Genomic DNA, 27,593 nt, shown 5'->3' on the forward strand with positions numbered 1-27,593 from the left:
GAGCAGGGGAGGAACGTGGTAAAATTGGTCCATTTCTCATTTTAGTTTGGCATGAATCATTTGGAAGAGATAAAGTCTGGGGCAAGGTTTAAGAGAGTGAGATGATGATTGTTGGACTATGGTGGTAGCAAGAGCAAGTAGTGAGAGGAAGTAGTTTCTGCAAGAAGATATTAGAGGGAGGGGCACCTGGGTGGCTCAGTTGGTTAAGTGTCTGCCTTTGGCTCAAGGTCATGGTCTCTGGAGCCCTGGGATGAGCCCTGTGCTGGGCTCCCTGCTCAGTGGGGAGTCTCCTTCTCCCTCTGCCCTTCCCTGCTGCTCCATTTTCTCTCTCTCTCACTCTCATTTTCTCACTAGTTCGTCCTCAAATGCATAAAATCTTTTTTTAAAAAAAGGCTTACAAGAGGCTATTAGAGGGAAAAGGGAAGCTAGCAGCTTGAAGCCAGTTTTGGAGGGAAGATATAATTAATTTGGGAGTTGGAGTTGGAAAATCGTTGTCATTATCAAATGGACATTGACTGCTTGCTGTGCAAAAGGCGTTGTATCTGACTCATGAAATACAAAAGTGGTACCCGCTGTTAAGGAATATGTAATTCACTCAGTGGGAAGATAGGACAGACTCAATTTGTTAATCTAATTTGTTAACTTAATTTGTTAATCAAGAGCATGCAAGTTGATACCCTAAAAGATAATCCAGTTTCAAAATAAGCTTGACTATAAAATGACTGACATGACTCAGGAGCTTTGCTCTCCTGGTCTTACTTACTTGGGCTGGTTACATTCCTTGATCGCCTCTGCTGATGAAAGTAAAGTTGACCAAGTGTCAAGGGATTGGGAAGTTTAGAAAAGGTTGAAACTGATAATCCACAAAACGAGCAGTTCATCATCAGGTAATTAAGAGTTTGTTATAAAACTGGGGCGCCTGGGTGGCTCAGTGGGTTAAAGCCTCTGCCTTCAGCTCAGGTCATGATCCCAGGGTCCTGGGATCGAGCCCCACATCGGGCTCTCTGCTCAGCAGAGAGCCTGCTTCCTCCTCTCTCTCTGCCTGCCTCTCTGCCTACTTGTGATCTCTTTGTGTCAAATTAATAAATAAAATCTTAAAAAAAAAAAAGAGTTTGTTATAAAACAATTTAGTACAGTATAGAGTAACTCTTTAATTTGGGGCAAGTCCACTAAGACCAAATTTTAGCTTGACTTTTTCCCCAGAATCACTTGTGCTATCCTCTCCTATCTTTTCTTTATCTCACCTTCTGCAACAGTAAGGCAGACGCTAACTGTTCAGCTTACATTTTGTAAAGTTAACCTGAAACATCGAATCTGTTTTCAAAAACAAAAGTGCTGGGGCACCTAGGTAGCTCAGTCGGTTAAGCATCTGTCTTCTGCTCAGGTCATGAGGATCCAGTCCCAAGTTGGGCTCCCTGTTCAGCGAGGAATCTGCTTCTTCCTCTCCCTCTGCCCCTCCCCCCAGTTTGTGTGTGTGTGCGTTCTCTCTCTTTCTGTCTCAAATAAATAAATCCTTTTAAAAAAGATTTTGTTGATTTGACAGAGAGAGACACAGTGAGAGAGGGAACACAAGCAGGGGGAGTGGGAGAGAGAGAACCAGGCTTCCCACTGAGCAGGGAGCCCAATGTGGGGCTCGATCCCAGGACCCTGGGATCATGACCTGAGCCGAAGGCAGACGCTTACCGACTGAGCCACCCAGGCACACCTCAAATAAATAAATCTTAAAAAACAACAACAACAAAAACCCCACAAAAGTACTGAGTGCTGGCACACGCTTTTAAGATTTCATTATAATGTATTGACAGGGTAAGGATAATTCAAAAAGGCCCCTGGAGGAAGTAAATGAAGAGCTTGTTGCTCGTACACTGTACCTCCAACAAAACCATTCCTGAGGGGTGCCTGGGTGACATGGTTGGTTGAGCACCTAGCTCTTGGTTTTGGCTCAGTTCCTGATCTGAGGGTTGTGGGATCGAGCCCTGAGTTGGGCTCCTAGCTCATCATGGAGTCTGCTTGAGATACTCTGCTCTCCCGCTCATCCGTGCTTTCTCTCTCTCAAATAAATCAATAAATCTTAAAAAAAAAAAAAAAGAAAAAGAAGAAAAGAAACCATTCCTGAAGACTTCTTTTGTTGTTCTATATTTGATATTGAATAAAAGTTAGTGTGAGAGATCGGAAGCCTCTTTCAAAGGATTATAATAGACATGTGTATATTCTTTGTCATTTATAAACTAATCCAATGGCACAGAAAGTAAGAACAGTGTTTAGTGGCATTTTTTAAACTTTTTGGTCCTAAGAGCCCTTTATACTGTTAAAAGTTATTGAGACCCTAAAGAGCTCTTGCTTATGTGAGTCTTTTGATATTTGTAATATCTGCTATTAAAACAGAAATTTTAAAAACATTTATCAATTCATTTTTTAAAAACCTATTACGTGGGGCGCCTGGGTGGCTCAGTGGTTAAAGCCGCTGCCTTCGGCTCAGGTCATGATCCCAGCGTCCTGGGATCGAGCCCCGCATCGGGCTCTCTGCTCGGCAGGGAGCCTGCTTCCTCCCTTCTCTCTCTGCCTGCCTCTCTGCCTACTTGTGATCTGTCTGTCAAATAAATAAATAAAATCTTTAAAAAAAAAAAAAAAACCTATTACGTATTAACATAAATAGCATATTTTTAATGAAAAATTTCTAAACAAAAAAAAAATTTACGGGGCACCTGGGTGGCTCAGTGGGTTAAAGCCTCTGCCTTCGGCTCAGGTCATGATCCCAGGGTCCTGGGATCGAGCCCCACATCGGGCTCTCTGCTCCGTGGAGAGCCTGCTTTCTCCTCTCTCTCTGCCTGCCTCTCTGTCTACTTGTGATCTCTGTCTGTCAAATAAATAAAATCTTAAAAAAAAAATTTAGTGAAAAGAGTATCATTGATTTATATTTTTGCAAATCTCTTTAGTATTTGTTTTAATAGGGGCTCCTGGGTGACTCAGTCGGTTAAGTGTTTGCCTTCAGCTCAGGTCATGATCCCAGAGCTCTGGGATTGAGCCCTTTATCAGGCTCCCTGCTCAGCGGGGAGCCTGCTTTTCCCTCTGCCCCCTGTTCTTGCTCTTTCTCTACCTTAAATAAATAAATAAAATATTTTTAAAAATAATTTGCTTGAATAGAAGAAAGATAGACTTTTATATTTGTATTTATATTCAAATGAATGTGATATGTTATTTTAACTGAAGTACATAAAGTCTATGAAGAAAATATAGGTTGGACTTTGCAGACTCTCTCTGGAAGGATCTTGGGGCTTCCCCAGGATTCCATGTACAACCACACGTTGAAAAGCACTGCTTTCCAGGACTGTGCATTGTGTTGTCACTAAATTGTCAAAATTCACTAAATTGTCACTTAGTTCACTAAATTGTTGAAACTTTCATGCCCTTTAAACTCCAGAGGTACACTTCCCTGAATCTGATAGATGTTTGTAATGATGAATTGCACTATTTAGTCATGGTAATGTTGTTTTGGGGTGATGACTCAGGTTGTTATCTTTGCTTGTCTTCCTTTAGGTGACCTAGTGATTCTCGATGGTGCCCCCACGGCCAGCTGGCTGCAGGGCCGGAGCTGCTGGGGTGCCCGGGGCTTCTTCCCATCATCCTGTGTTCGGGAGCTCTGCCTGTCCTCGCAGAGCCGGCGGTGGCACTCACAGAGTGCCTTGCTTCAGATTCCTGACTACTCGATGGGACAAGCGCGGGCGCTGATGGGGCTTTCAGCCCAGCTGGATGAGGAGTTAGACTTCAGAGAAGGGGATGTGATTACCATTATTGGAGTTCCTGAACCAGGCTGGTTTGAAGGGGAATTAGATGGTCGAAGAGGCATTTTTCCAGAAGGCTTTGTAGAACTTTTGGGGCCCCTGAGGACTGTGGATGAGTTGGTAAGTTCTGAAAATCATAATGACTGCATTATTAATGGTGAAAAAGAGACCCCTACAGGAGAAGAAGAGAGGGGCCCAGAAGAGGATGAGGACCAGCAGGGGACCTATGGAATCGCCCTCTACAGATTCCAAGCCCTGGAGCCGAATGAGTTGGATTTTGAGGTAGGTGATAAAATCCGAATTCTGGGAACGCTTGAAGATGGGTGGCTAGAAGGATTGCTGAAGGGCAGAACAGGCATCTTTCCTTACCGATTTGTAAAGCTGTTTTCTAAAACAAGAGCAGAGGAGACCGTGGGTCTGCCACAGGAAAGCAGCCCTGCTGAGACCGCTGACACTTCTCCGGGTTGCCCGGAGAACTTGGTGGTGGTGGAGGGAAGAAGACCCGGATCTCCCGAGTACAACGCAGAGAAGTCCAACTGTGCTATTTCGGAAACATCTGCTTCTCCCCAGGAGCATCTGACTTCTGAGTATGAAGTAAACAAAACCTCCTGTCAGGATGAGGGCACCTCAGGGGAGCCCCCAAGAAGCCCAGGCCTGGGGCACGAACAGCCTCTTGCCAAAGACTCTTCTGCAGAGGATCCTTCAGAGATAGTCAATGGGGTTTCCTCCCAACCTCAGGTACCTTTTCCTCCCAGATGGCAGAAAAACCAGTGTTACTCTGCAACAGGAGGGGGCCACCTCAGCTCAGAGCAGCACTCTGACCCTCTTCCCTTCGAAGTGAGGACTAAAGATGACTTCAGCCTACCTCCCAGAGGAATGGCCTCCCCACCAAAAATCCTTCAGAAACCAGTGCCCCCTCCTCACGGTGGCTCCTGTCTTCTAGCCCCTCCAGCAGTCAGACCCAGCCAGTTGAGCTCTCCACTCCGGGGCCTGGTGAGATGTGCTAGAAAGCATCACGCGTCCAAGGACAACACTTCCAGCTTTTGTTCTACACCAGAGAGATCGGGAGTGAAGCCGGGTCAGTCGGACAAAGTGTTTGCAGCCGAAGCGATGGCACTCTTACAGGGAGAAAGTGACACTGACCTGGATTCCAAGTTGACACAACAGCTGATAGAGTTTGAAAAGAGCTTGTCGGGGCCCGGCATAGAACCAGACAGAATTTTGCGTCACTTTTCAATCATGGACTTTAACTCTGAGAAGGACGTTGTCCGCGGTTCCTCAAAGCTGATCACCCAGCAGGAGCCGCTTGAGAGAAGGAAAGCCCGAAGGCCCCCACCACCGCGTCCCTGTACTCCAGCATCCACTTCTCCCCACGTGCTTATTGACCAGAACCTGAAGCCTGAACCACCCTTGGCGATGCGACCCTCTCGCCCGGCTCCCCTGCCTCCCTCAGCACAGCAGAGAGGGGCTCCCACATCCCCCAGGCTCCTGCCCTGGACTGGACTCAGCTGTGAGACCCCAGAGAAGGAGAGCCCTGAGAGTGTGGACCAGACTTTGGACCAGACTTCCCAGTGTCCCTTAGTATTGGTGAGGGTTCAGGAAATGGAACAGGACTCAGATGTGGGTAGCAGGGCTCAAGAAGAGCTCAACCTAATGCTGGACGAGAAGCAGGATGAACCATTAAGGGCAGAAACTCTTGAGGATCTTGAGTTCTATGAAAGCAACATTGAAAGTCTGAATATGGAACTCCAGCAACTCAGAGGTAAGTGATGGGGAATTAATAGATATGCGTTTCTTGACATCTACCAGTCCATGTAATGGCCTCCCCGTGTTTTTAAGAGAGATGTTACCATCTTTGACAAAGAATGATTTGCTTTTGCATTACCTCATTTCTTACTCTGTCACCACAATTGGACTGCTCTGTCCCAGTATATCCTCTGACCACTGGAGCCTCCTGTCTTCACTTGCTGCTCAGATAGGCAGCTCAAACCTCATGGACATTTATACCACCCGTTGTGCTAAGACCTCCATAGCGGTCCTGCAGATGGGAAGTCCCTGACTATGACGGCCTTCTCTAACCAGCGTCTGGTAAGGACTAAAGACTTGTAGGTGAAGATTCATGAAGAAAACTATGCCTCTTATCTTTGTGTAGGTTTCGTTAAAGATTGTGTATATTTGAGGGAGGGAGAGAAAGAGAGTGAGTGAGAGAGCACAAGCCAGGGGGAGAGGCAGAGGGAGTAGCAGATTCCCCGTTGAGCAGGGAGCCAGATGCTGGACTCGATCCCAGGACTCTGAGATCATGAACTGAACCGAGGGCAGATGCTTAATGACTGAGCCACCCAGGCGCCCCAAGGTCTAGGTTTCAATAATAAACATAAGAGCTAATAACTATTAACTTGTTCATAGTGAGGACGTGTTACCATTTGCTTGCACAAATAATCTTCCCACCCACCCTAAACGTACTGGGATAATTCACATGGCTGCTTGATAGATGAGGCAGGTAAGATTTGTAGAGATGGAGTAGCTTACTGACAGAGCTGGGAGCTCCTGTTTTTAACTGCTGCGGTTTACTGCTTCCCACCTTGCACATTCAGAAACTTGAATTCTGTCCCTCAATTTAAGGATGACCAGCTTCAGGAGACTTCATTCGTCTTCGCCAACTCTCATAAGATATAATTTCTAGAGGAAAAAGGCAGAAAGCAAGGTGACCACGACAGACTAGGACCCAAGGACACACGGCCGTGTCACTGGGCAGGTGTGCCAGAGAGCTCCGACCCCACGTGTGGTCAGGAGAGGAAACAGCCCCAGTGATCTGTGGCTGCAGGGCCTGCAGGGTGCTAAGGGGAGAGAAGAGCAGGAGAATGGCCGGCCAGCTCCACCCGCTTCCCTCCCCCCTGCTTCAGGCCACTGACCGTGACTGGAAACAGAAATCCCAGCGAGGAAGAGTATTCTGGCAAAGCCAGAGATGGAGTCATTTTCTGAAAGCTGGAAAGCAGACAGGGTGAACGAGAGGAGACCTGTCCCTGCAGTGAGCTCAGGAGAGGACCACTGTGCAAGTGGGCGTGGGTGCGAGGGACTGCAGACTGGGCGGCGGCGCAGCGGGAGGGGCTCCTGGAGCAAATGGGTGTGATGAATGAGGGGAACCAGGCCCCTGAGCACCCCGGTCACTGCGCTGAACAGGGGGCGGTGGCCACAGTTACCCTCGAAGTGAAGCATGAGGATGAGAGCCGAGGCCCGTCCTCAGAGAGGGGATCCTGCAGGGGCACCTGGCTGCCTCAGTCAGGAGAGTCTTGGGGTTGTGAGCTTGAGCCCCACGCTGAGGATAGAGTTTACTTAAAAAAAAAAAAAAAAAGATGCATTTGAAGAAATGATCATTGAAGATGAGTACCTGAAGTCCTAGGGGATTGCCAGATACCGTGATGATTTCAGAGTGTCTGAAGAGGAATTCTAAGGGAGTTTCGGCTCAATGCCACATCCCCAAAGCCAGAGCAAGTTCCAGGATCTTCCACTGCCTTTTGTACTTTTAGGTCTTGGGATACACTTGTAAACTGTTCCTGCGTGAGATACATGGGAGGCAGAACAAAAGTGTCTCAAATTCCAGATAGTGGGAATTTCTCAATAATGATACTTTTTAGGGGTGTCTGACTGGCTCAGTTGGTAGGGTAAGTGACTCTTCATCTTAGGGTCGTGAGTTCGAGCCTTGTGTGAGGTTCCTCACTCAGTCTGGAGTCAGCTTGAGATACTTTGTCCCTCTCTCTCCGCCCCTCCTGCTTGTGCGCGCTCTCTCTCTCTCTCAAATAAATAAATAAATCTTTAAAATATTTTTGCTTTTTAATATAAAATAATTTAAGATCTATAGAAAAGTTGCAAAAAATTTAAGATCTCCTTTACCCTTCACTCAGCTTCCCCTTACTTTAATGTCTTACATAACTATAGATTATTTATCAAAATCAGAAAATAAATACGAAACATTTGAAAACATTAAAAGGACATATTCACATAAAATAAAAGTTAGACAAAAAATTTCAAAACTGTAAAATAGGGGTGGCTCAGTGGGTTAAGCCTCTGCCTTTGGCTCAGGTCATGATCTCAGGGTCCTGGGATGGAGCCCCGCATTGGGCTCTCTGCTCAGCAGGGAGCCTGCTTCCCCTCCTCTCTCTCTTCCTGCCTCTCTGCCTACTTGTGATCAAAACTGTAAAATAATCCCACAATTAGTATTGAAAAGTTATTCTGAAAACAAGATTTTAAATACACAAAGCTTTAGTTGCCCTAAGAGTATTGATCTTTATTTTGTTAGTGTTCTAGGCATAGGACAGAGTTCCCATCTTGGATTGATTTTGATTGAGTTAAGAATGTATCTAAAAGCATCTTTAGATGGGGCCATTAGGGTATATGTTGTTTCGGGTAAGCTCATTTTTTTAAACAATGAAAATATTTTGTGTACTTGCTCTGATTTTTACTTCCCTATTGAAATAAATGTTGTTTTGCTAATTCAAAATTTAGACAATAAATTTTGGCAATATTCATATCTTAAAATTTTTTTGTGGTATAATTGATATATATCAGTGTAGAACATAATGATTCACTATTAATATTCACATCTTCTCTATAATCTTCTGTTAAAATATTTTAAAGAACTATAAACTGTAGCAAATATTAAGCCCTGGAGAACACTGGGTAAACATTTTTGGTTTCAAGTATTCAAATAATGGAACATTATTCACCCCTCGGAGCAAGATTTAACACTACACAGAATCATTTGTCAGGATTGCCAATTTAAGGACTTATTTTGCTTCTAAAACTTGATATTTCTTGGACAGTCACTTCATAAGATTTGTATAAAATGTGCTGTACAAATAAGGTTATTAATATTTATTTGATTTGCATGACTCACTGTCAGCAGGACGCAGGGCCACGAACACAAACACTTATAAACACACTCATAGCGTAGCAACAGTTACAAGCAAAACTAACTGATTAGATCTAACTGATCGATTCTCTCCTGGTACTGTCCTCCTGGTCAACCTTAATCTTTTACTATGTGTGTCAGTATTTTCGGCTCTTGCTTTCAACTTGATGTCGGTGGATTCCTTCGAACCAGTAACGTGTCTACCTTTATTACTAGGCTTTTTTCTCACAGGAGAATTATAGTATTTTCTCTCATGTTCCACATTTCTTGACTGATTTTTCTTTGGATTCAGGAAGACATACACATTTCCCAAGAAACGCTGAGGAGGTATTCCCACAGGGAAGCACTGCTTAGTCCCAGCTCAGTTACCTGAAACTGATTTCAAGGCTTAAAATTCCAGGGACGACCAGGATTTTGGAACCCCAACTATAATTTTGCAGGAGGGCTGTTCTAATTCTGATGCATTCTCAAGAGTCCTTTGGAATCTTACCAGCTTATTCTAGCAAAAGGTCTCTTTTTAGACTTCTCTCCTCGGATAGGCCCTGGGGTTTGAGTTTTTGACCCCTTCTCCTGAGAGGGTCACTGAAACAAATGTTCCATTTTCTGGGATGGACAAATGCCCAAAGGGCAGTGCCATTTCTGTGTTTTTTTTTACCTGTCTGGATTCCAGTTTTCCTTCAGTTTGTCTGGTGCACTACCATCTTGTCAGTGTATTGATAGCTTTAAGATTTTTTTTATATTTCCTCCAACTTTTTAAACTTTTTTTCTGTGAGAGGATTGACCCAAATAACCCAAACTTCAATTATTAGAACTAAAAAGCCCCAATAGTTGTGTCATTTTTTTAAAGATTTTTTTTATCTGAGAGAGAGAGAGAGAGCACGCTCACCGGCGGGGGGAGGGGCAAAGGCAGAGGGAGAAGCAGACTCCCCGCTAGCAGGGAGCCTGATGGGGGCTCGAGCCATTGATTGATCACAGGACTCTGGGATCATGACCTGAGCTGAAAGCAGCCCCCTAACCGACTTGAGCCTCCCAGAGCCCCACAAATCCCTGATAGTTTCAGATAAGCCATTATTTGGCTCTGAGAATTTGGAGTTTCAAATTTGGAATTAGCACATAGAGTCAGAGTAGAAGAGCAGGAGGTGTCTCTGGTTAAAGTGTTTTGGGGAACGAGATGCCATTTTGCAGGCTTCACGATGGCATTCAATTCAGTCTCTCATTTGCCCAGCAAATGTTGGTTGAGTTTTTGCTGTGCGCCAGGCGCTATGCTAAGGGCAGGGTAATAAACAAGGATCTGCTCTCTGCCCTCAAAGAGCTTCTAGTCAAAACGAGTTGCTGGTTAATAAGTTAAGGTCTATATTTAAAACACAGTACCTTCAAATCTGATAAATGGGTTGACTTCCAGAGCAGTGGAAACGCGTAGAGTTAACCCACAGACTTTCAGATTTCCTAGTACATACTTCTATGTTTTTTAGTTGTTAATTTTTATTGTATGATCTATTTCTAGTTTTCATTTAAATTCAAGTTAGTTAACATACATACATAACATACATAAAATTGGTTTCAGGTGTAGAATTTAGTGATTTATCACTTACATACAATACCCAGTGCTCATCACAAGTGCACTCCTGAATCCCCACCACCCTTTCAGCCCATCTCACCCCACCTCCCTCTATCAACTCTTTGTGTTCTGTAGTTAAGAGTCTCTTAGGGTTTGCTTCCCTCTCTGTTTTTTTTCCCCTTCCCCTATAGTTCATCTGTTTTGTTTCTTAAATGCCACATATGAGTGAAATCATATGGTACTGGTTTTTCTCTGACTTATTTCACTTAGCATAATACCCTCTAGCCTCCTCCACATCGTTGCAAATGGTAAGATTTCATTCTCTTTGATGGTGGGTAATACCCCATGGTATAACTAGACCAGTACACATCACTTTTAGAGCCCCTAATTAGGACTATATCCTGTAGCCCTGAGAGAATCTTATTTCAGCATGTGACAGTTCTGTTCTATCTCTAGGAGTGGTTCCCTTGCCTCAAAAGGACAAGTACATTCATTTCTTTACTCAGCAAATACTTCTAGAGCACATACTAGGAGGCAGGCACTGACTATCCATTGATTAATAAAAAGGCTGTAGTCACAGTATCATTCATGTTCCTGTAGCTCTCAGACTCTAGTGATCTAGGGATACTGACCTCTGTATTTACTGAGGTCACTGTTTGTCTTGTTGCCTCTGACTCATGGCCGTAATTACTCTCTTATGAGCAAGGACCCCACATTCTGAATCAGTGCAGTGGATGGTAAGGTGTAGAGCCAGTCTCCTCCACATCAGGAACCTTGCTCCTAAGCTTCTCTTCCCTTTAAGGTACTATGAAAAGGGATGTTGACCAGAGACTCTCAGGATAATTTTAAAAGACGGTTGCAAATCAAATCAGAACATGTTTTTTTAGGAACGGAACATTTTCAGCAAGATACTGATTGAGATCTAAGGCCCACTAAAGAGAGCCATTCAGTTAACAAATAGGAAAATTGCTGATATGGAACAATAAGATCTTTATACTGAAGTAATATATTCTAGCCAGATTTTTAAAAAATTGAAAGTCTAGTTTTTCTACATACGGGAGCAATTTGTTATTCTGAAGATTCCTTGAAATGCTTCAGGTATTAAAAATTCATTCTTAGGGGCACCTGGGTGGCTCAGTGGGTTAAGCCTCTGCCTTAGGCTCAGGTCATGATCTCAGGGTCCTGGGATCAAGCCCCGCATCGGGGCTCTCTGCTCAGTGGGGAGCCTGCTTCTCCCCACCTCCACCTCCCTCTCTGCCTACTTGTGATCTCTGTCAAATACATAAATAAAATATTTTTTAAAAAAATTTATTCTCAAACTAGTAAAAGATAAGGGAGTTAAATAGCCAAAACATTTGTGGTCTTTCAAGATATAAAAGTTTATGTGAAAGGATTAATAACCTTTGTTTCTGGTTCGTCAGTACGTAGGAAAAAAGTCTCCTTGACTTGTGACATCTGATTCAGGGTGTTGGCTCAGTAAAAATTAGCTCCATTACTTGTAATGGATTTTATCTTGGTATAAAACAGCAAACAGAGTCAGAAGGCATTAATAATCTATGTGAATTTAGGACTGAAACTGCTTTTCCTTTTACGACAGGTCTTTTAACGTACATCAAGAAATGTAGCTTGAAATGGTTAACTTAGTTATAAGTAACCTGTGAATCACTGTTCTTAACTTTGCAGTACGGCTTTGTGAACATTTCCTCACCCCCAGCTCCGGGCAGAGGGGTGGAGAAACTGGACTACATCCAGAGATTTTAAGTGTCAGTTTCAGATTTCACTGAGGCTTTGCTGGACCTGGGAAAGGGCCTGCCCGCCCCCCCCCCCCCCCACCAGCATGGGACCTTCTGCAGTGAGCGTTCCTGCCACACCGAGGCCGCCTGAGTGCGCCACTTCTGACCCTTCTCCTTCCCAGACGTAGCAAGACCCAGAAAGACTCTGGGGCAGTCATTTACGCAGCCAGTATTGAGTTCCTGCTGTATTCCGAGCCGTGATCTCTGCCCTCGAGGGGAGAGACAAACAGTAAGCAAGCAGAAACATGTATATGAATTAGAAGGCAGAAGAAGCTAAGAAATCAGGGAAGACCTCACCGAAAAGTGACATTTGAGTGAAGATCCAAATGATTGTAGGAAGCCAGCCAAGCCATTTTGTGGAGGGGAGGTAATCGTCACCGGCAGATGGGACAGCAAAGACCAGAGTGCATCTAGTGTTTGAGGGACAGCAAGGAGGGCAGTTCAATTAGAGTAAAGGTGTGGGTTTTATGGTTCATTATTGAGAGTAAGATGAGAAGCCATGGGAAGGTTTAGAGCAGGGGAGTGGTGAGATCTGATGTACAATGTTAGAGTCCCTCTGGGCAGCCTGTACCAGGACAGTAGACCAGGGATGATGCAGAGTGCGTGGTTCTGGGGACATTTTGAGTCTGAGCCTGTAGAACTTGCTGGTGGGTCGGGTGTGAGGTGTGAGAGAAAAGTCAAGGATGACCCTGAGGTTGGACAACTGGAAGGACTGGAGTTGCCAGTAATTTCTCAGTTCATGGTGAAGACAGCGGGAGACACTGGCTGCTGGGGGAGGTAGGACAGGGCAGACAGAAGTCAGGAGCTCGGTTTTGGTCACATGGTGGTGTCTGTAAGACATCTGAGTGCAAGTGTTCCCTAGGCAGTTTGATAACAGCCCTGAGCTCAGGGGAGAGGTGAGGGCTGGAGACGTGCATTAGTGACAAAGACATTTTGGCAGCACAGAGATATTATTTAAAGAGACATTTAACGAGGTTACTTTTTTAAAAAATTTTTAAAAATAAAGTGTAGATAGAGAAAAAGGCGGCCCAGGCACTGAACTTCCCCAGGAGTAGAAGGAACTGGAAGAGTAAGGCATTAACCGTAATTAGAATTAACTGAGCACTTACTACTTGTCAGACAATATGCTGGGTCATTGAGCACTTTTTCTAATCCTCTACATTGCCCATGTTTGACAGATGGGCAAGCCGAGATTGTCCCAGAGTGTCACAGTTGGTCAGCGGTCGCGCTGTGGTTCGAATTCAGGCCAGTCTCCTTAAACAGGCTGTGTGCTCTGTCCCTGGCTGTCCTTGCGCCCCACTGTGGTGTCCGTGCATTTCAACTTAAGGAGAGACTGCTCCATCTCTGAGAGCAGGTGGTAGGACGCAGCAGTTGAAAAACTCAGAAATTCAAGTGCTCATGGAGGAGGGATCCCGAGTGGCCCTTGCCAACTTCCAAAATAACATATGCCGAGCATAACATTTTTTAGTACTCTCATTTGTTGAAAACTACAAGAGCATATATGTATTGATATGCTTTGAAAAAATATTTAACCCTTCCTTGCAGATCCACTTCTGATGGCTAGCTTATCATGAAGTTGCGCGAGTTTCCAAAACGCTTACCCATTCATCCTAGCCACATCCCCAAGCTGCTCAAGGTTCCAGTTTCTCTATTTGAACCCTCACCTAACTCCTAGCCCTTTAAGTTCACCACCAGGCTTAAAGCCTGAGGCATCTTAAATGCTTCTCACAGCCTGCCACATTAAGAGCATACACACCTTTCAAAGCATATCAGATTTCCCCCAAACACCTCTTATTTTCCTATATTCCAGCCTTTTTCGCCTTTTACAGTGCTCCCAGACTCCTGCTCCTGCCTTTCCTTCTCCCAGTTGTCTCTTTTCATTAGTGCTTCCTTCCTGCCTCTGTCAGGGAGCTTACCTTTAGGTCTTAGGGGTCTTTCCTCTCCTTCATTAGCAGGCCCTCTGTCCACACCACCAGAGGCTGTAGCACCACGGACGCCCTCTGAGTAGCTTTAGCCAGAGCTGTCTCCTTGACAGCTCTTCCTTAGGCCAAGAGGCAGCTGTACTGGATAAGGGTGGAAACCACATTTCCAGTCAAATCCAGGCTCCCTGAAGTCCTGCTGTGTGCCAGGTGATTGCAGATCTAGGAGAAGCCCCGGGACACGCTGGTGTTTGCGAGTGGCAGGACAGGAAGATGGGCTAGCCAAGGAGAAGCAGGTAGTCGAGTGAGCAGGACTGATCCATTAGAGCGGGTGCATTGAAGAAGCAGAAGTGGGGGGGGTGGCGAACTGCTGGAACACCAACTGTTGAGGGGCTGGGCAGGAGTGGGATCCAGTGAACCAGCGGAGAGACTGGCCTGTTGTCGGAGCAGAGACCGTTTCTCCATTTGAACAGGAGGGAAGGCAGAGTGTATGGGTACAAATGCACTAGGATGGTAGATGATAGGGAAAGGATGAAGAACCGGTAATGATTTCTAGAGGAAAAAGGCAGAAAGCAAGGTACCACAGCAGCCTAGGACCCAAGGACACACGGCCATGTCACTGGGCAGGTATGCCAGAGAGCTCCGACCCCACGTGTGGTCAGGAGAGGAAACAGCCCCAGTGATCTGTGGCTGCAGGGCCTGCAGGGTGCTAAGGGGAGAGAAGAGCAGGAGAATGGCCGGCCAGCTCCACCCGCTTCCCTCCCCCCTGCTTCAGGCCGCTGACCGTGACTGGAAACAGAAATCCCAGCGAGGAAGAGTATTCTGGCAAAGCCAGAGATGGAGTCATTTTCTGAAAGCTGGAAAGCAGACAGGGTGAACGAGAGGAGACCTGTCCCTGCAGTGAGCTCAGGAGAGGACCACTGTGCAAGTGGGCGTGGGTGCGAGGGACTGCAGACTGGGCGGCGGCGCAGCGGGAGGGGCTCCTGGAGCAAATGGGTGTGATGAATGAGGGGACCCCCTGAGCACCCCCCCCCCCGCCGCCCCGTCACTGCGCTGAATGGGGGCGGTGGCCGCAGTTACCCTCGAAGTGAAGCATGAGGATGAGAGCCGAGGCCCGTCCTCAGAGAGGGGATCTTGCAGGGGCACCTGGCTGCCTCAGTCAGGAGAGTCTTGGGGTTGTGAGCTTGAGCCCCATGTTGGGGGTAGAGTTTACTTTAAAAAAAAAGAAAGAAAGGTGGCATTTGAAGAAATGATCATTGAAGATGAGTACCTGAAGTCCTGGGGGATTGCCAGATACCGTGATGATTTCAGAGTGTCTGAAGAGGAATTCTAAGGGAGTTTCGGCTCAATGCCACATCCCCAAAGCCAGAGCAAGTTCCAGGATCTTCCACCGCCTTCCGTACTTTTAGGTTTTGGGATACACTTGTAAACTGTTCCTGCGTGAGATATATGGGAGGCAGAACAAAAGTGTCTCAAATTCCAGGTAGTGAGAACTCCTCAATAATGATACTTTTTAGAATTAATCATGTTCCACAGAAATGTCTTGTCTTCTGCGCTTAAGATGAAAACATGACAACACAGGCTCAGAGAGTTTAGTAACTTCCCCAAGATTATCCAGCTGGTGAGTGGCAAGGGTCAGACTCGCACCCAGGGCTCACAGAGGTGTGTTCTTAACTCCTAAGCTAGCCTGCCCTCTCCTGGCCTCTGGCGCGTGCCTATAAATTAGACATGGTTCCCACCTGCACGGAGCATTCAGTGTAAGAAATGGAGATAAACAACTGTAATAAAGTAACATGGGTGAGATGAGAGAGAGATTTGCTCTGGAAGATGGCAAGAACTGCAGGAAGCAGAGACTGTCATTGGGGCACCTGACCAGAGGTGCCTACTGGCACATTAGGTATTTGAGGAAAGGAAGAAGAAGTATCGAGGAAAACAGCTCCACGGATTTTTTATAACTGGAAGAATTGGGAGTCCTGGGGACCAGCTGTCTCATTTTACAGATGGGTAGATTCAGTCCCCGGGAGAGTAAGTGGTTTGTCCAAGAGTAAACATCTCATTATTGACAAAGGGCATAACCCTGGTCTCCTCACAGTTATGTTGTGTATTTTTTCACAAATAGGGATTAGACGAAGGTTCAGGGAATCATTCTTGGGCATCCAGTAGATGACCCAGTAGCCAGAAGAGTCATCTTACCAAAGCCTGGCTCTGAGCCTGGTATTCCCCCTTGAATGAGGTAAACAGCATTCAGGTCCCTTGGGATCTGCCCCAGTCAACCCCTCCGGCCTTATCTTCTGTTACTTTTTCTACTTACTCTGTCCTTCAAACTGTTCCCCATTTCCTAATTCTGTGGAAATTCTGCTCGTGCTTGAAGGCATTGCTCAAAAGCCACCCCTTCTGCGAAATCTCCAGTTGCCCCAGCAGGACTCTGCTCCCTCGCCAAAGCCATCTGTGTTTGTTATAGAACTTGTCACATTGGATTTTCCTTTGAGTGTTGCTCCTGCATTGCAAGAAGCAGGGGCTAACTTGCCCATGTTTTCTCTCTTCTACAATACCTCACCTATAATGGGCGCCTAGCTAATGTTTCTTGATTCAAATAGGTATTTTTATCTGCACCTTTCTGCTTTCTAACCTTCTTCCCCAGTTCCTGAATATGCTGGATGATTGGATAGGAAAGAGATTTTTAGGAAATGGTCTTCATGCTTCTCTGCCATGGCAAGTATCAAGGAAAGTGTGAAAGCCTACGTAACCACGTTCTTCTAGGGGACAGTTTGAAAATGACCCATACACCCGATCGGAGTAAAAAGGAAGTTCTCTTTCTTGCTCCAGTGGGATGTCCCCGTGTGTCTGCAGGTGGGAGTGGAAACCACTTGTGATTTGATTTGTAACCTGACTCCCATAAAAGCAAACTCTCAAAGGAGGAAGAGTTCTGCCTCTCACTAAGGGAGATCCACAGAGTTTCAAACGTCCAGGGAGTAGAAAGCCCAACTTGGAGGATGGGGAACGTCCACATGTTGTGCTGAGCTGTGTATGAAAACATGATTTATACCACTGGTTGATGACCGAAATACCTAAAGAGGCAGAAGAGCTATGGGACCTTACCTTGGGCTTTTAAAGGGGGCTGTTCTCCCTCACTCTGCGTTTTTCTGCAAGACCTTTCCAACAGCAGAGTGCTTCTACCTTCAGCATAGAAAGCAGCCAAGCCAGTTTGACCAGCTTGAGGGAAACACCGAACAAAGCTGCCAACTCCAATCACATGAACACTGGTTACTAATTATCTTCTGGCCTCTGTGGGGAAAGATATAGCAGCTTCCTGATTGGATCCTGAGGTTGAAATAGCTCCACATCTCTCTGTGCTCCAGCTGGAGGAGCAAGAAGAGTGTCTCACACACCTTGGGAGACATTTTCAGAAGGACGGATACAGCCTTAGGCTAACCTGCACCTGTCCACATTTCAGCCCCGCCCAGGCCCATGGAAGAAGGAAGTAAAACGCCCGTCTTTACACACACCAAACATGTGTGAGACCCATGAAGTTAGAGAAGAAAGAGAAGCGGAGAAGAAAGGGCACTGGGGCTCCAGCTGGGAGTATGAAGACCACAGGAGTCTACAGAAGAGGGACCTTACAAGGCTGGATCGACTTTACAGAGAAGGCAGCTTGGATTCCAGACACTGGACCTTGGGGCAGAATCGGCCCTACAGAAAAAGGCATTGTGGATACTGGGCTTTTGAGCAGAGTGAACCAAGCTACGAGGACTGTGAGGAAGCGGAAGAAAGTAGAAAGGACTGTATGAACTACGGAAGTACGGCTCAGAGTTGTGATGGTTACAAGAACTCAGAAAACATGGATTATGGGAATCTGAGCCCGGGGACTAAGGGTAACTGGCTTACAGGCAGCCCAGAAAGCTGGAAAGCTGGAGGGTATGGGGACGTGAATGGCCACACAGATGGTCAGAATCTGAATGGTGATCCTGAGGACTCCAAAGAAACTGAATGGTGCACTCGCCCCAGTGGTTTGGATGATTCTGGGGGGAATTGTGGTCAACCTGAAAAGTGGCACATGGACCACAGGAATTTTAATTATAATCCTGAGGATTGTGAAGAAGCTAATTTTTATTATAGAAACCGCAACAATTTATGTCAGGCTCCTGGGAATTATACTAATGGTCGGTCTGTGGACTTCCTAGATTTGGATGGAGTGAATGAAGGTAAAGAATTTGTCAAGTACTATGAAAGGGACAGAAAGGTTTATCAAAATGGTAAAATCTGTCCCAAAGCAAAGAGTCATGCGCTGGCTCAGAGTGACTTTGATATGGAAAATAAAAGCTACGATACTCTATTTGCAAACTGTGAGTATAAATTTCAGAATTACAGAGGGACAGATTCTGTGCATCAGATGAAGAATTGGGAGGATAATGACATTGACAAAGCAGGAAAGACAGCGCTTGGGAGCAGAGGCACATTCCCGGATAGTCTGCAGGATCGGCAGATGAGAGGGGACCCGGGAGGACACCATGGTGGCATTTCTCAGGGCCCTTGGTTAGGGAAGAATACTTGGCATTTTGAGGAAGAGAAGAAAAATGGCCTGGAGACTTGGAAAAGGAATAGTTGCTACCGCCGCACAGCCCCCAGCAGCCTGAGGCGCTCAGAATTTGTTCAAAACAGGAAGAAAACCCAAGGTATGAACTCAGCCATCCTTTTGAGAAGGATACAACATGAAAATAGATAAAAGGGGTGGTTATACCAGGTACTAGGAACACTCATCCACTTAAGGAAACTGACCCTCGAAATTCTTATTTAAGTGTGTCTTGAATGAGAACAGCCTTAGAGATTTAATCCTTTTGGGAGGCACTTCATGGAGCAAGACTGTATACAGTGCTATACATATGCACCGTGGCCTCCAGAACGAGACCCTGTTCTCATGGGAACTTTCCATTCTCAGTTTTGTCAGGCATCTTTAATCCCAAATATCTTTCCATTCTTACTGTAACTTTTTTTGGTCTTCTGGGATGGCAAGTTCATTATCGAGGCACCAAGAGATAATTTATTTTCCTGACATGTTCCTTCTCTCAATCCCTATAGTTTAGACATTAGGGAAAAGAAGATTTAACTTGTTTTATAGAGTGTTCATGTCTTGACATTCAGAAATCTTGCGTGAATGATGAGCACTACAACTCTTCTGGAAATCAGAAGATTATATTCTGCATAGTGCTTTGTTCAAGCACACAATGCTTTGTATATTCAAATTACTCCATCTCCTTTAGCCCTAAACTGAGTTATCTGTAACGTGAGTATTAATTGAGTCTTTTGTAATGTAGAGGTTCTTTCTTTCTTGCCAGCTTATCTTCTCCAGGTCTCTGAAATGAACTGTGTTTGTTTTATTTTGTTGTTGTTGTTTTTTGTAATTTCTGGACTCCCTGTTAAACCTTTATTTTGATTACGTATGTGCTGTTCTCCTGCCAGGCCAACTTTCTGGTTGCCAATTTGGGGGAGTGTAGGTTATGACCAGAGGATAAGGGTTAGAGTCAGAAAATGTGAAGGATCTAGAAAATCTATCGCACAACTTCCTCCTAAGTGGAAAGTCTCTCACCAAGATCTTAAGAATAGGTTCACTCTTGGCGGGGGCGTGGTATGTCCCTGGTTTGACATCCCCTAACTGCTGGTGGTTTATCCTGTGGTTTTCCAGCACAGGCTTGACTAAACTAGAATTTCCAGGACATTGTTTTGGATAAATCAGGCTCTCCACCTGCATTTGTAAAGATAAGAATGAAACCGAACCCGGTTTTAGTTGGGAGACCGAGGTATTTAGCAGCTAGCCACTTTTTCTAGGTGCATTTTTGCTCTGAGATGATAGGGATTGAATGACCTCTAAATTCCTTCCAGCTCAAAACCACCACCACCACCACCACCACCACCACCACACACACACACACACACACAGTGGTTCTATGATTCCTTACATTGGTTTTTGTATTGGTCCTATTCCCTTTTCCCACATCTGTTCCTTAGATGAACTTTGTTTCCTATCTTTAGTTCCTTATTGTATTAAGCCTCTTAAGTGTAATAAGTGTGTTTACTCTCTGACTTAATGAGAGTCAAACCCTTCTCTCCAGAGTGGTGAAATTTGCCCTGTGATCTCTCTAACAGTAGCTCAGTCCCACCTTCTGTCATTTCCAGTTTTAGAACTCTCTCTGTATTCAAGGACTGGAGTTTTGATGGTGTGTTCGTATTTCGCTCAGTTGACACCCCTTTTTTGTACCTCTAGTATCCTCCTTGACCTGTAACAGAATCTTAGTCTGCCCGAAAACCCTTTCGCTTTCTACCATACTTTGCTGGCTGTCTTACACACACACATACCACTGCCCTTCCTGAATGTTACAGTTACAACATGTAATTCAAGAAAGAGACAAGTGTGGGAGTCTGTCTTCTGCCCTGAGTTCACATCTCAGCCCCATCATTTACTAATAATGTAACTTCAGGTGAATTACCTAACCTCTCTGAGCTTTGGATTCCTTATTTATAAAATGAGAATAGTACTACCTTGTGTTGGTGTGAGAACATAAATAAAGCACTTAATGACATGTCTGGAACATAGTAGGTGCTCATGAATTATGAGTTCTTTGTCTCTTGGTGACCCACCTCCCCTCCCCCTTATCATTTGCTCCGCCAGCCTATCACTTCCAGGTCTCTCTCCTGAGATCCAGATGGACACCCCCCCCCCACCATGGGACATCTGCCCTCAGACTCTGTGTCTGCAGGTGTGATTACCCAAGGGGAGCGCCCCATCCCCTCCACCTCTTCCACTCTCCCCCGCCTCCCCCTGCTCCATCTGAGAAACAAAGCCCTGTTTAATGGCTGTTCCAGCCTGTCTCTTGAGCTAGAAACCAGGTCCTTCTATCAGGTTGTGTCCCTTCCCTCACCTGCCTTATCAGTCATTCTCCTATGACAGCCTCAGTCTTACGTGTTGTTAGGGCAGGTCTGTTTGCCCTTAGTCCTAGGGTGCGGCTCCTCGTCCTGGGAGGCGGGCCTTAGTCCTAAGGGATGGCTCTTTTGAGGTTTCCGTGGAAAACCAGAGTGTTTATTGAGCCTACTAAGTTGAAGGGACTCAAATTTCAGGCTGCGTCTTCTCAGCCCCAGACAGTTGTGAATGAGTATCTGCTGGGCTCTTTGGCGTCCAGCTGGTACTGCTTTCTGCCGGCTTCCTGGAGTCTCAGCACCTGCAGGCAGCATTCAGGGATTTGAGGGGAGTTTCTGCACGGATCTTGGGCTGCTGTCTGCGTGGCTCCATACTTTTCCAGACTTCCCATAATATCTAAACACTTCATAGCCCCACATGTGAGCCTTTGACTCTTCAGCCCAAGAAAATTGCCAGTTGTTGACTTAACATTTTTGCTTTATCCCCCCCACATTCTGGAAGACTAGGGATTGACTTCAGGGGATAAGAATTGGGTAAATATGGATCTTACCTAGTTTGCTTTGCTTGTTTTGAGTCCTATCTCCTCTAGTTTCGGCCTGATTTTGGTTGCTTTCCAGTGCCTTTCACATAGTTACTTTAAAAAATGCCTTACCCAGAGTTGCTAATAGTTCTCAACAGGGAGGTCGGTAACAATGTAAGCTGTGCTCCCATTGCTAGACCAAGAGTCAGCAGGAAGATTTTACACTTGCTAGTAACAGAAGTGGTTATGATGGGGAAAGGACTTGGTGCTTTGAATTCCATGTTAACTGAGTTATGTGATATTAGGATATCGGAGTGAAGGACTTTTCCAGAGAGAAATAGGACATTGGAATCCAGGTGAGAGTCAAGGCTTGGAGGTCCAGGGTTGGAGAGCCACAGTCGGATCCTGTATCACTACACATCAGCAAGTCCTGTGTTTTATAAATAATGGGTAACCACCACGACTGGGTCTTAAAGTCTATTTGGTGGGTTTCAACTAGCATTTTTGAAAAATAAAATAGAAGTAAATAGAAAATGTCATAGCACATCTGATGTAGTAAAAGTATGCATGTATGTCATACTTTTGTGAGTGTATGCATACACACACATATCTTATGTGTTATGTATATGTTGAGTCACAGTGTAAAGTGTGGCAGCAACAGCTAAAAAATGTTTGAAAAACACTTAAAGCTGACCCACTGTTTCTGTAACCAAAGAGATGGAGCTCAGAGAAATTGAAACGTCTGTCCTAAGTCAATCCTTAGCTCAGGAACTGAACCAGGGTCTCCTGAAGCCCAGACCAGTGCTCTCAGGGTTGAAGTCAGAAGCACAGCTATGAGTTCCTTCCACGTCAATGAACTTAGAAAAGCAGAAAAAATGTTGTGTGAGGGGTGTTGGAGGAGGCACTTCAAATGGAGGGGGGCGTAGCCAGAGTGACACGCTGCAAAAATAGGGGAGGGGTACGGACCAAAGAAAGACCTTGCATTTGGTGGATAGAGTGAGGAAGAGGTGGCAGCAGGGCCCAGAGCACATTACAAGGAGTTTAGGAGGGAAGTGGTGATGAAGATAGAGAAGCAATTCCTTTAAAGTTTGGACAGTAATTGTAGTGGAACAACAGAATCCAGGAAAATCTTGTGTGTGTGTGTGTGTGTGTTTTCTCCCAAGGTGAGAAAAAGCAGCATAGACTTGAAGGCACTTTTGCCCGTGTTCACACATAGTTCAGGTTTTAGGACTCTGTGGGGCAAGGTTTCTTTTCATTGTAGGTGTGTGAACATGATATCTTTGTAGACTGGATTCAGGCTGGATTCGAACTATTGGAATAAAATGTCTGCCAGTCAGTCCAAGACATTAGCTTTTCATCCCGGCTGATGTCATATGCTGATTGAAAGCCGTGAGTGTGGCAGGTGCCATGAGGGGCATACCCATCCGAGTCACAAATGACCAGCAAAACAGACCATAGGTTTCATGCTCAGTAATGCAGGTGTTCCATGCTCAGTAATGCAGGTAGGGGCGGTAGGACCGCTCTAACTCACCTGCTTGGCTGTTCTCCGGGCACTTTGTGCTGCTCCCTCTAATGTCATCCTGTTACTATAAGCATGAGCCGCTCCCCAATTTTTACCTCACAGGAGTGTGTTGAGTCCCAAACACTTACATTCTGGTTAGACCTCGCTTGCCTGACAGTCCTGAGGAGGGGTGGGGCTCCTGCTCCAGTGCAAGCTGGCTGGAAGCAGATGTCCTCTTCCGGACTAGCTCTTCCCTTTCTCTCTCTCTCTCTCTCCTCCAGGGACCGTCTTTCTCTTGACGTTTTTGCATTTCTCTGAGTGTCTGCTTCTCCTCTCCTTGCAGACCCACACTTCCCGTTTACTCATAGTTTCTACTCCCGCTTCACTTTAGATTACACAGAACCAGACTCTCGTCCCACCACTGCCTTGGGCCATGATTAAAGCTTCTGTTTCTGTCTGATCTGCCTGATACCCTAATTCAGATTCCGGGGAGAATGAGTACAAGTGACTCAGCTGGTGTTTTTTAGTTCCTCCTCATCATATGAACCAACCATTCATTGATCAGGTACAAACCCATGGCCCAGAATGGTAGAGGTGTGTCTGGGTTGGGGGTCACCTGGTGTAAATCACTGCCACGGGGACTGCTGACCCTGCCAATTTGGGATGGAGTGAGCTCTGGAGTGCCCCGGTTTGGAGGCGTGGCTGGCCCACATCAACCCCTGCATTTGGAACTGGGTGGAGGTGTCTTTTGGCTGTCACAGTGGCAGGTACAGGGAACTACTTGTTTAGAAGGCAAGGACCAGGGACGCAAAGTGTTTTCAGTGTGTGGACCTGTCCTATCCAATGAAGAATTGTCCTGTCCAGAGTGCCAGTTGTGTCCCCACTGAGACACTGGAGAAGAGAGATAAGACTTGTGCCTGCCTTCAGGCACTTGCAGTTTTGAACAGAAAACAGCATATAAACAAATAGTTAAAAATACAATTTTATAAGTCCCTTAAGGGGAACTGTTAGATACCTTTCCCCCACTTGCCCTACTACCCGTGTAACCTTGTGTAAAGCATTTAATCTCACGAGCCGCAGTTTCTTTATCAATAAAACGAGCTGATATGCCTACATGACAGTATTGTGAAGATTAAGTGAGTTTATAGATATCTACGTACCTTGAACAGTCCAGTAGAGCCTGGCGGGTGGGAATGCTAAATAAACATAAGCCGCCACCGTCGCTTCACCAGCACAGAGATCCCACATCCCCTTTGACTACAGTTCAACAGGAATTTAGTAGCCAGTACTTGCACTTAGCGCTGTACCAAGCATCAGGGGGTATCCAGAGAAGGGTGTCCCCCACCCCCACTATACACACAGGACTTTACAGACCAGGTGAAGTCATGTACTATGGTACAGAGGTATACCATCCAGACAGTGAATGCTAGGGACAGTCAGAAAGGGGAAAGCTCAGTCCTTATCTGAGTTAGGGGAGAAGGCTTTAGGAAGATGTTTGAACTTGAGCTAAAGCTGAAGAGAGTAATGGAGGTTGACCTAGGCAGAGAGAAGCAGGGGGAGCATTCCTGGTTGGGGAAACTTTATGAGCAAGGGTACATAATTGTGGTGACAGAGAAACACAGTGTGGGGAGCACTGGAGTACTGAAGTCTCAGAAACCAGATGGCAGTTTGGACCAGAGCTTGAGGAATAAGGTGGGCTAGGTGTGCATGGGGTGCGTCATCCTCTCAGATGTAATCACTGAAACTCTGCGTAGATGGCTTCTGTGAGGCAAAGAGTGACTGGGGAGAAGAGCCGGTGTCTGAGAACCGAGCCACAGTTTGGGGGCAGACAGAGTAGGGATAGGGCAAGATCATGTGAGGAGGTCAGGAGAAAATCAGAGAATTTACCTTCAATATGTGTATTTTTTATTAGCATATAATGTATTATTTGCTTCAGGAGTACAGGTCTGTGATTCATCAGTCTTAAACAATTCACAGCGCTCACCATAGCACACACCCTCCCCAGTATCCATCACCCAGCCTCCTCATCCCTCCCACCCTCCTCCCCTCCAGCAACCCTCAGTGTGTTTCCTGTGATTAAGAGTCTCTTATGGTTTGTCTCCCTCTCTGGTTTCATCTTGTTTCCCTTTTCCCTCTCTCCCCCTATGATTCTTTGTCTTATTTCTCAAATTCCTCCTATCAGTGAGATCATATGATAATTGTCTTTCTCTGATTGACTTATTTTGCTTAGCATAATAGCCTCTAGTTCTATCAATGTCATTGCAAATGGCAAGATTTCATTTTCTGATAACTGGATAATATTCCATTGTATATATATATATACCACATCTTCTTTATCCATTCATTTGTTGATGGACATCTGGACTCTTTCCATAGTTTGGCTATTGTGGACATTGCTGCTATAAACATTGGGGTGCACATGCCCCTTCAGATCACTACATTTGTATCTTTAGGGTAAATACCCAGTAGTGTAATTTCTGGGTCGTAGGGTAGCTCTATTTACAACTTTTTGAGGAACCTCCATGCTGTTTTCCAAAGTGGGTGCACCAGCTTGCATTCCCACCAGCAGTGTAGGAGGGTTCCCCTTTCTCCGCATCCTTGCCAGCATCTGTCATTTCCTGACTTGTTAATTTTAGCCATTCTGACTGGTGTGAGGTGGTATCTCATTGTGGTTTTGATTTGTATTTCCCTGATACCAAGTGATGTTGAGCACTTTTTCACACGTCGGCCTTTTGAATGTCTTCTTTGCACATATGTCTGTTCATGTCTTCTGCCCATTTCTTGATTAGATTCTTTGTTCTTTGGGTGTTGAGTTTGATAACTTCTTTATAGATTGGATGCTAGCCTTTTATCTGTTATGTCATATGCAAATATCTTCTCCCATTCTGTTAGTTGTCTTTTGGTTTTGTTGACTGTTTCTTTGCTGTGCAAAGCCTTTTGTCTTGATGAAGTCCCAATAGTTCATTTTTGCTTGCCTTTGGTGGTGATGGAAAACCAGAGAATTTAAAGTAAGAGAGAATGGCCAATGCTTTGAAGAGCCCCAGGGAAATTAAGGATAATGCCATTGGATTTGTTGAGGAGGTCATTGGTTGACTGAAAAGACAATATTGATGGAACAGTGATGACTCGGAATTACTTTCAGAGGATTTCTATGGGGGATGAGGTCATAGAAGGAGCGCATGAAGATCAGTCTTTCAAGACCTTTGGCAAAAAGAATCAAAGACCTGTGACTGTAGCTGAGGGGTCACAGAGTTGGACAAAGCTTTCCTGTGCTTACTTTTTACAATCGGGGTGGTATTGCTTATTGGAGGACAGATGGGTAGGCAGGAGGGAAAGGAGAAGGAAAGGGTAAATATGTGGAGGCAAAAGACATATCTGGAGGACCATATTTCCCCAAAGGTTAGGAGATTACTGAAGCCTGAGAGGAAATAAGGCCATCCTGAGTTTGGAATGATCCAGTCTGGTAGATTCCCACCAAACCCAGAGACCTTGCCCTGGCATCGGGAGCTGTATCCTCAAGCTAAGTTGTTTGTTTTCTCCACAAGCCGTCCCCTAAATTGTCTTTGTAGAATGTTTCATCAGCAACATAGGAAGATTGGCCTAGGAAGATGGCAGGTCTCTGTAAAAGCAAGAGATCTCAAGGAAAGGCAGGCTGTTGGGGGTGGATAGGAAGAAGAGCTCTTGAGGACCGTCTTTCATGCAGACCACAGGATGTTAGAGGGTGCAGTGGGAGGATGGGTGAATCAAAGCAGCTAACTTGAAAAACCACGGCAGGCCTGGTGTTAAATAGGATGTCAAAGTGAGAACCCAGGAACTTGACTCACCCACACAGTGGATGCCCCAGAATTTTCCAAATTGATACTTCCCGAGAAACCGGGCAGTGCCCACACTGGGCATGACCATCAGGCTGTAACGGTGTCCACGCACAGTGATTGCTGGTGGGAAGGGACATGTTTGCATACACAGTTCCACAGTGGACCTCATCCCACCATATCAAGAAACCCATATCTTCTAATTGTGAACTGAGAGGAGGCTGATGGAATATATTATGTTTCATTGACTCTAAAACACCATCTATTGTAAGACACTGAAAAAGTTTAGGTACCATTAAAAAGACAACATCTAATTAAACTTTAACACACTATTGGAAAACACATCTTGCTTTTAGAGATGTTAAAATGTGAAAAAAAAAAAGTGCATCTTAGCATCTACTGAAATGTGAAGATGTTTCTACTTAGTGCTGACCTCACAGCGATACTTAGACGAAAAATATGGTAGAATTCCTCTAACTTTCCTCGGTGATTTGGAGATAGGAAATTCGATTTTTTTGGTCTCCAGTCTCTGACCCGCTTAGAGGAGGATTGAAACCTGATTTACCCCCAGTGCCACAGGTCCCAAATTTTAACTAAAATTTTCATAAAACATAGGATAGTTCATGATTTCTAAAAATCTTTGGGTAATGTCTTATAGCCCAACAATAGCAGAGTAATGCTCAGGGCACTCTAAGTTACAATGATTGTTGCCATTTATTAAGTGCCACTTGCTGTGCTAAATCCTATGGATTAGGTATACAATAGGCACAGAAGTCCAGTAGCATCTAAGCTTTGTGACGGTGGTAAAGAGAGTATTTCCAGAACCTAATAAGTTGGGATGTCATAGGTGCTCAGTGAATGTGTATTGTCAAATGTCAAATGGAATATT

The 27,593-nt window shown here is 45.3% G+C and overlaps 1 protein-coding gene across 3 annotated transcripts in view; it reads left to right on the plus strand.

The window, feature by feature from the left end:
- Positions 1-27,593, plus strand: part of DNMBP (dynamin binding protein) — a 110,850-nt gene that overhangs the window by 49,425 nt on the left and 33,832 nt on the right. Inside the window, exon 4 of one of the 3 annotated variants that reach the window (XM_080822362.1) lies at positions 3,538-5,544. In XM_080822362.1, the coding sequence (XP_080678488.1) occupies positions 3,538-5,544 (2,007 nt within the window). Of the gene's footprint in view, positions 1-3,537; positions 5,545-5,777; positions 5,871-16,426; positions 18,635-27,593 lie in introns of those variants that run through there. The other 2 variants (XM_080822364.1, XM_080822363.1) reach the window with 2 other exon arrangements.

Source organism: Martes martes (genome assembly GCF_963455335.1).
Source record: "Martes martes genome assembly, chromosome: 14".
NCBI classification, from domain to species: Eukaryota; Metazoa; Chordata; class Mammalia; order Carnivora; family Mustelidae; genus Martes; species Martes martes.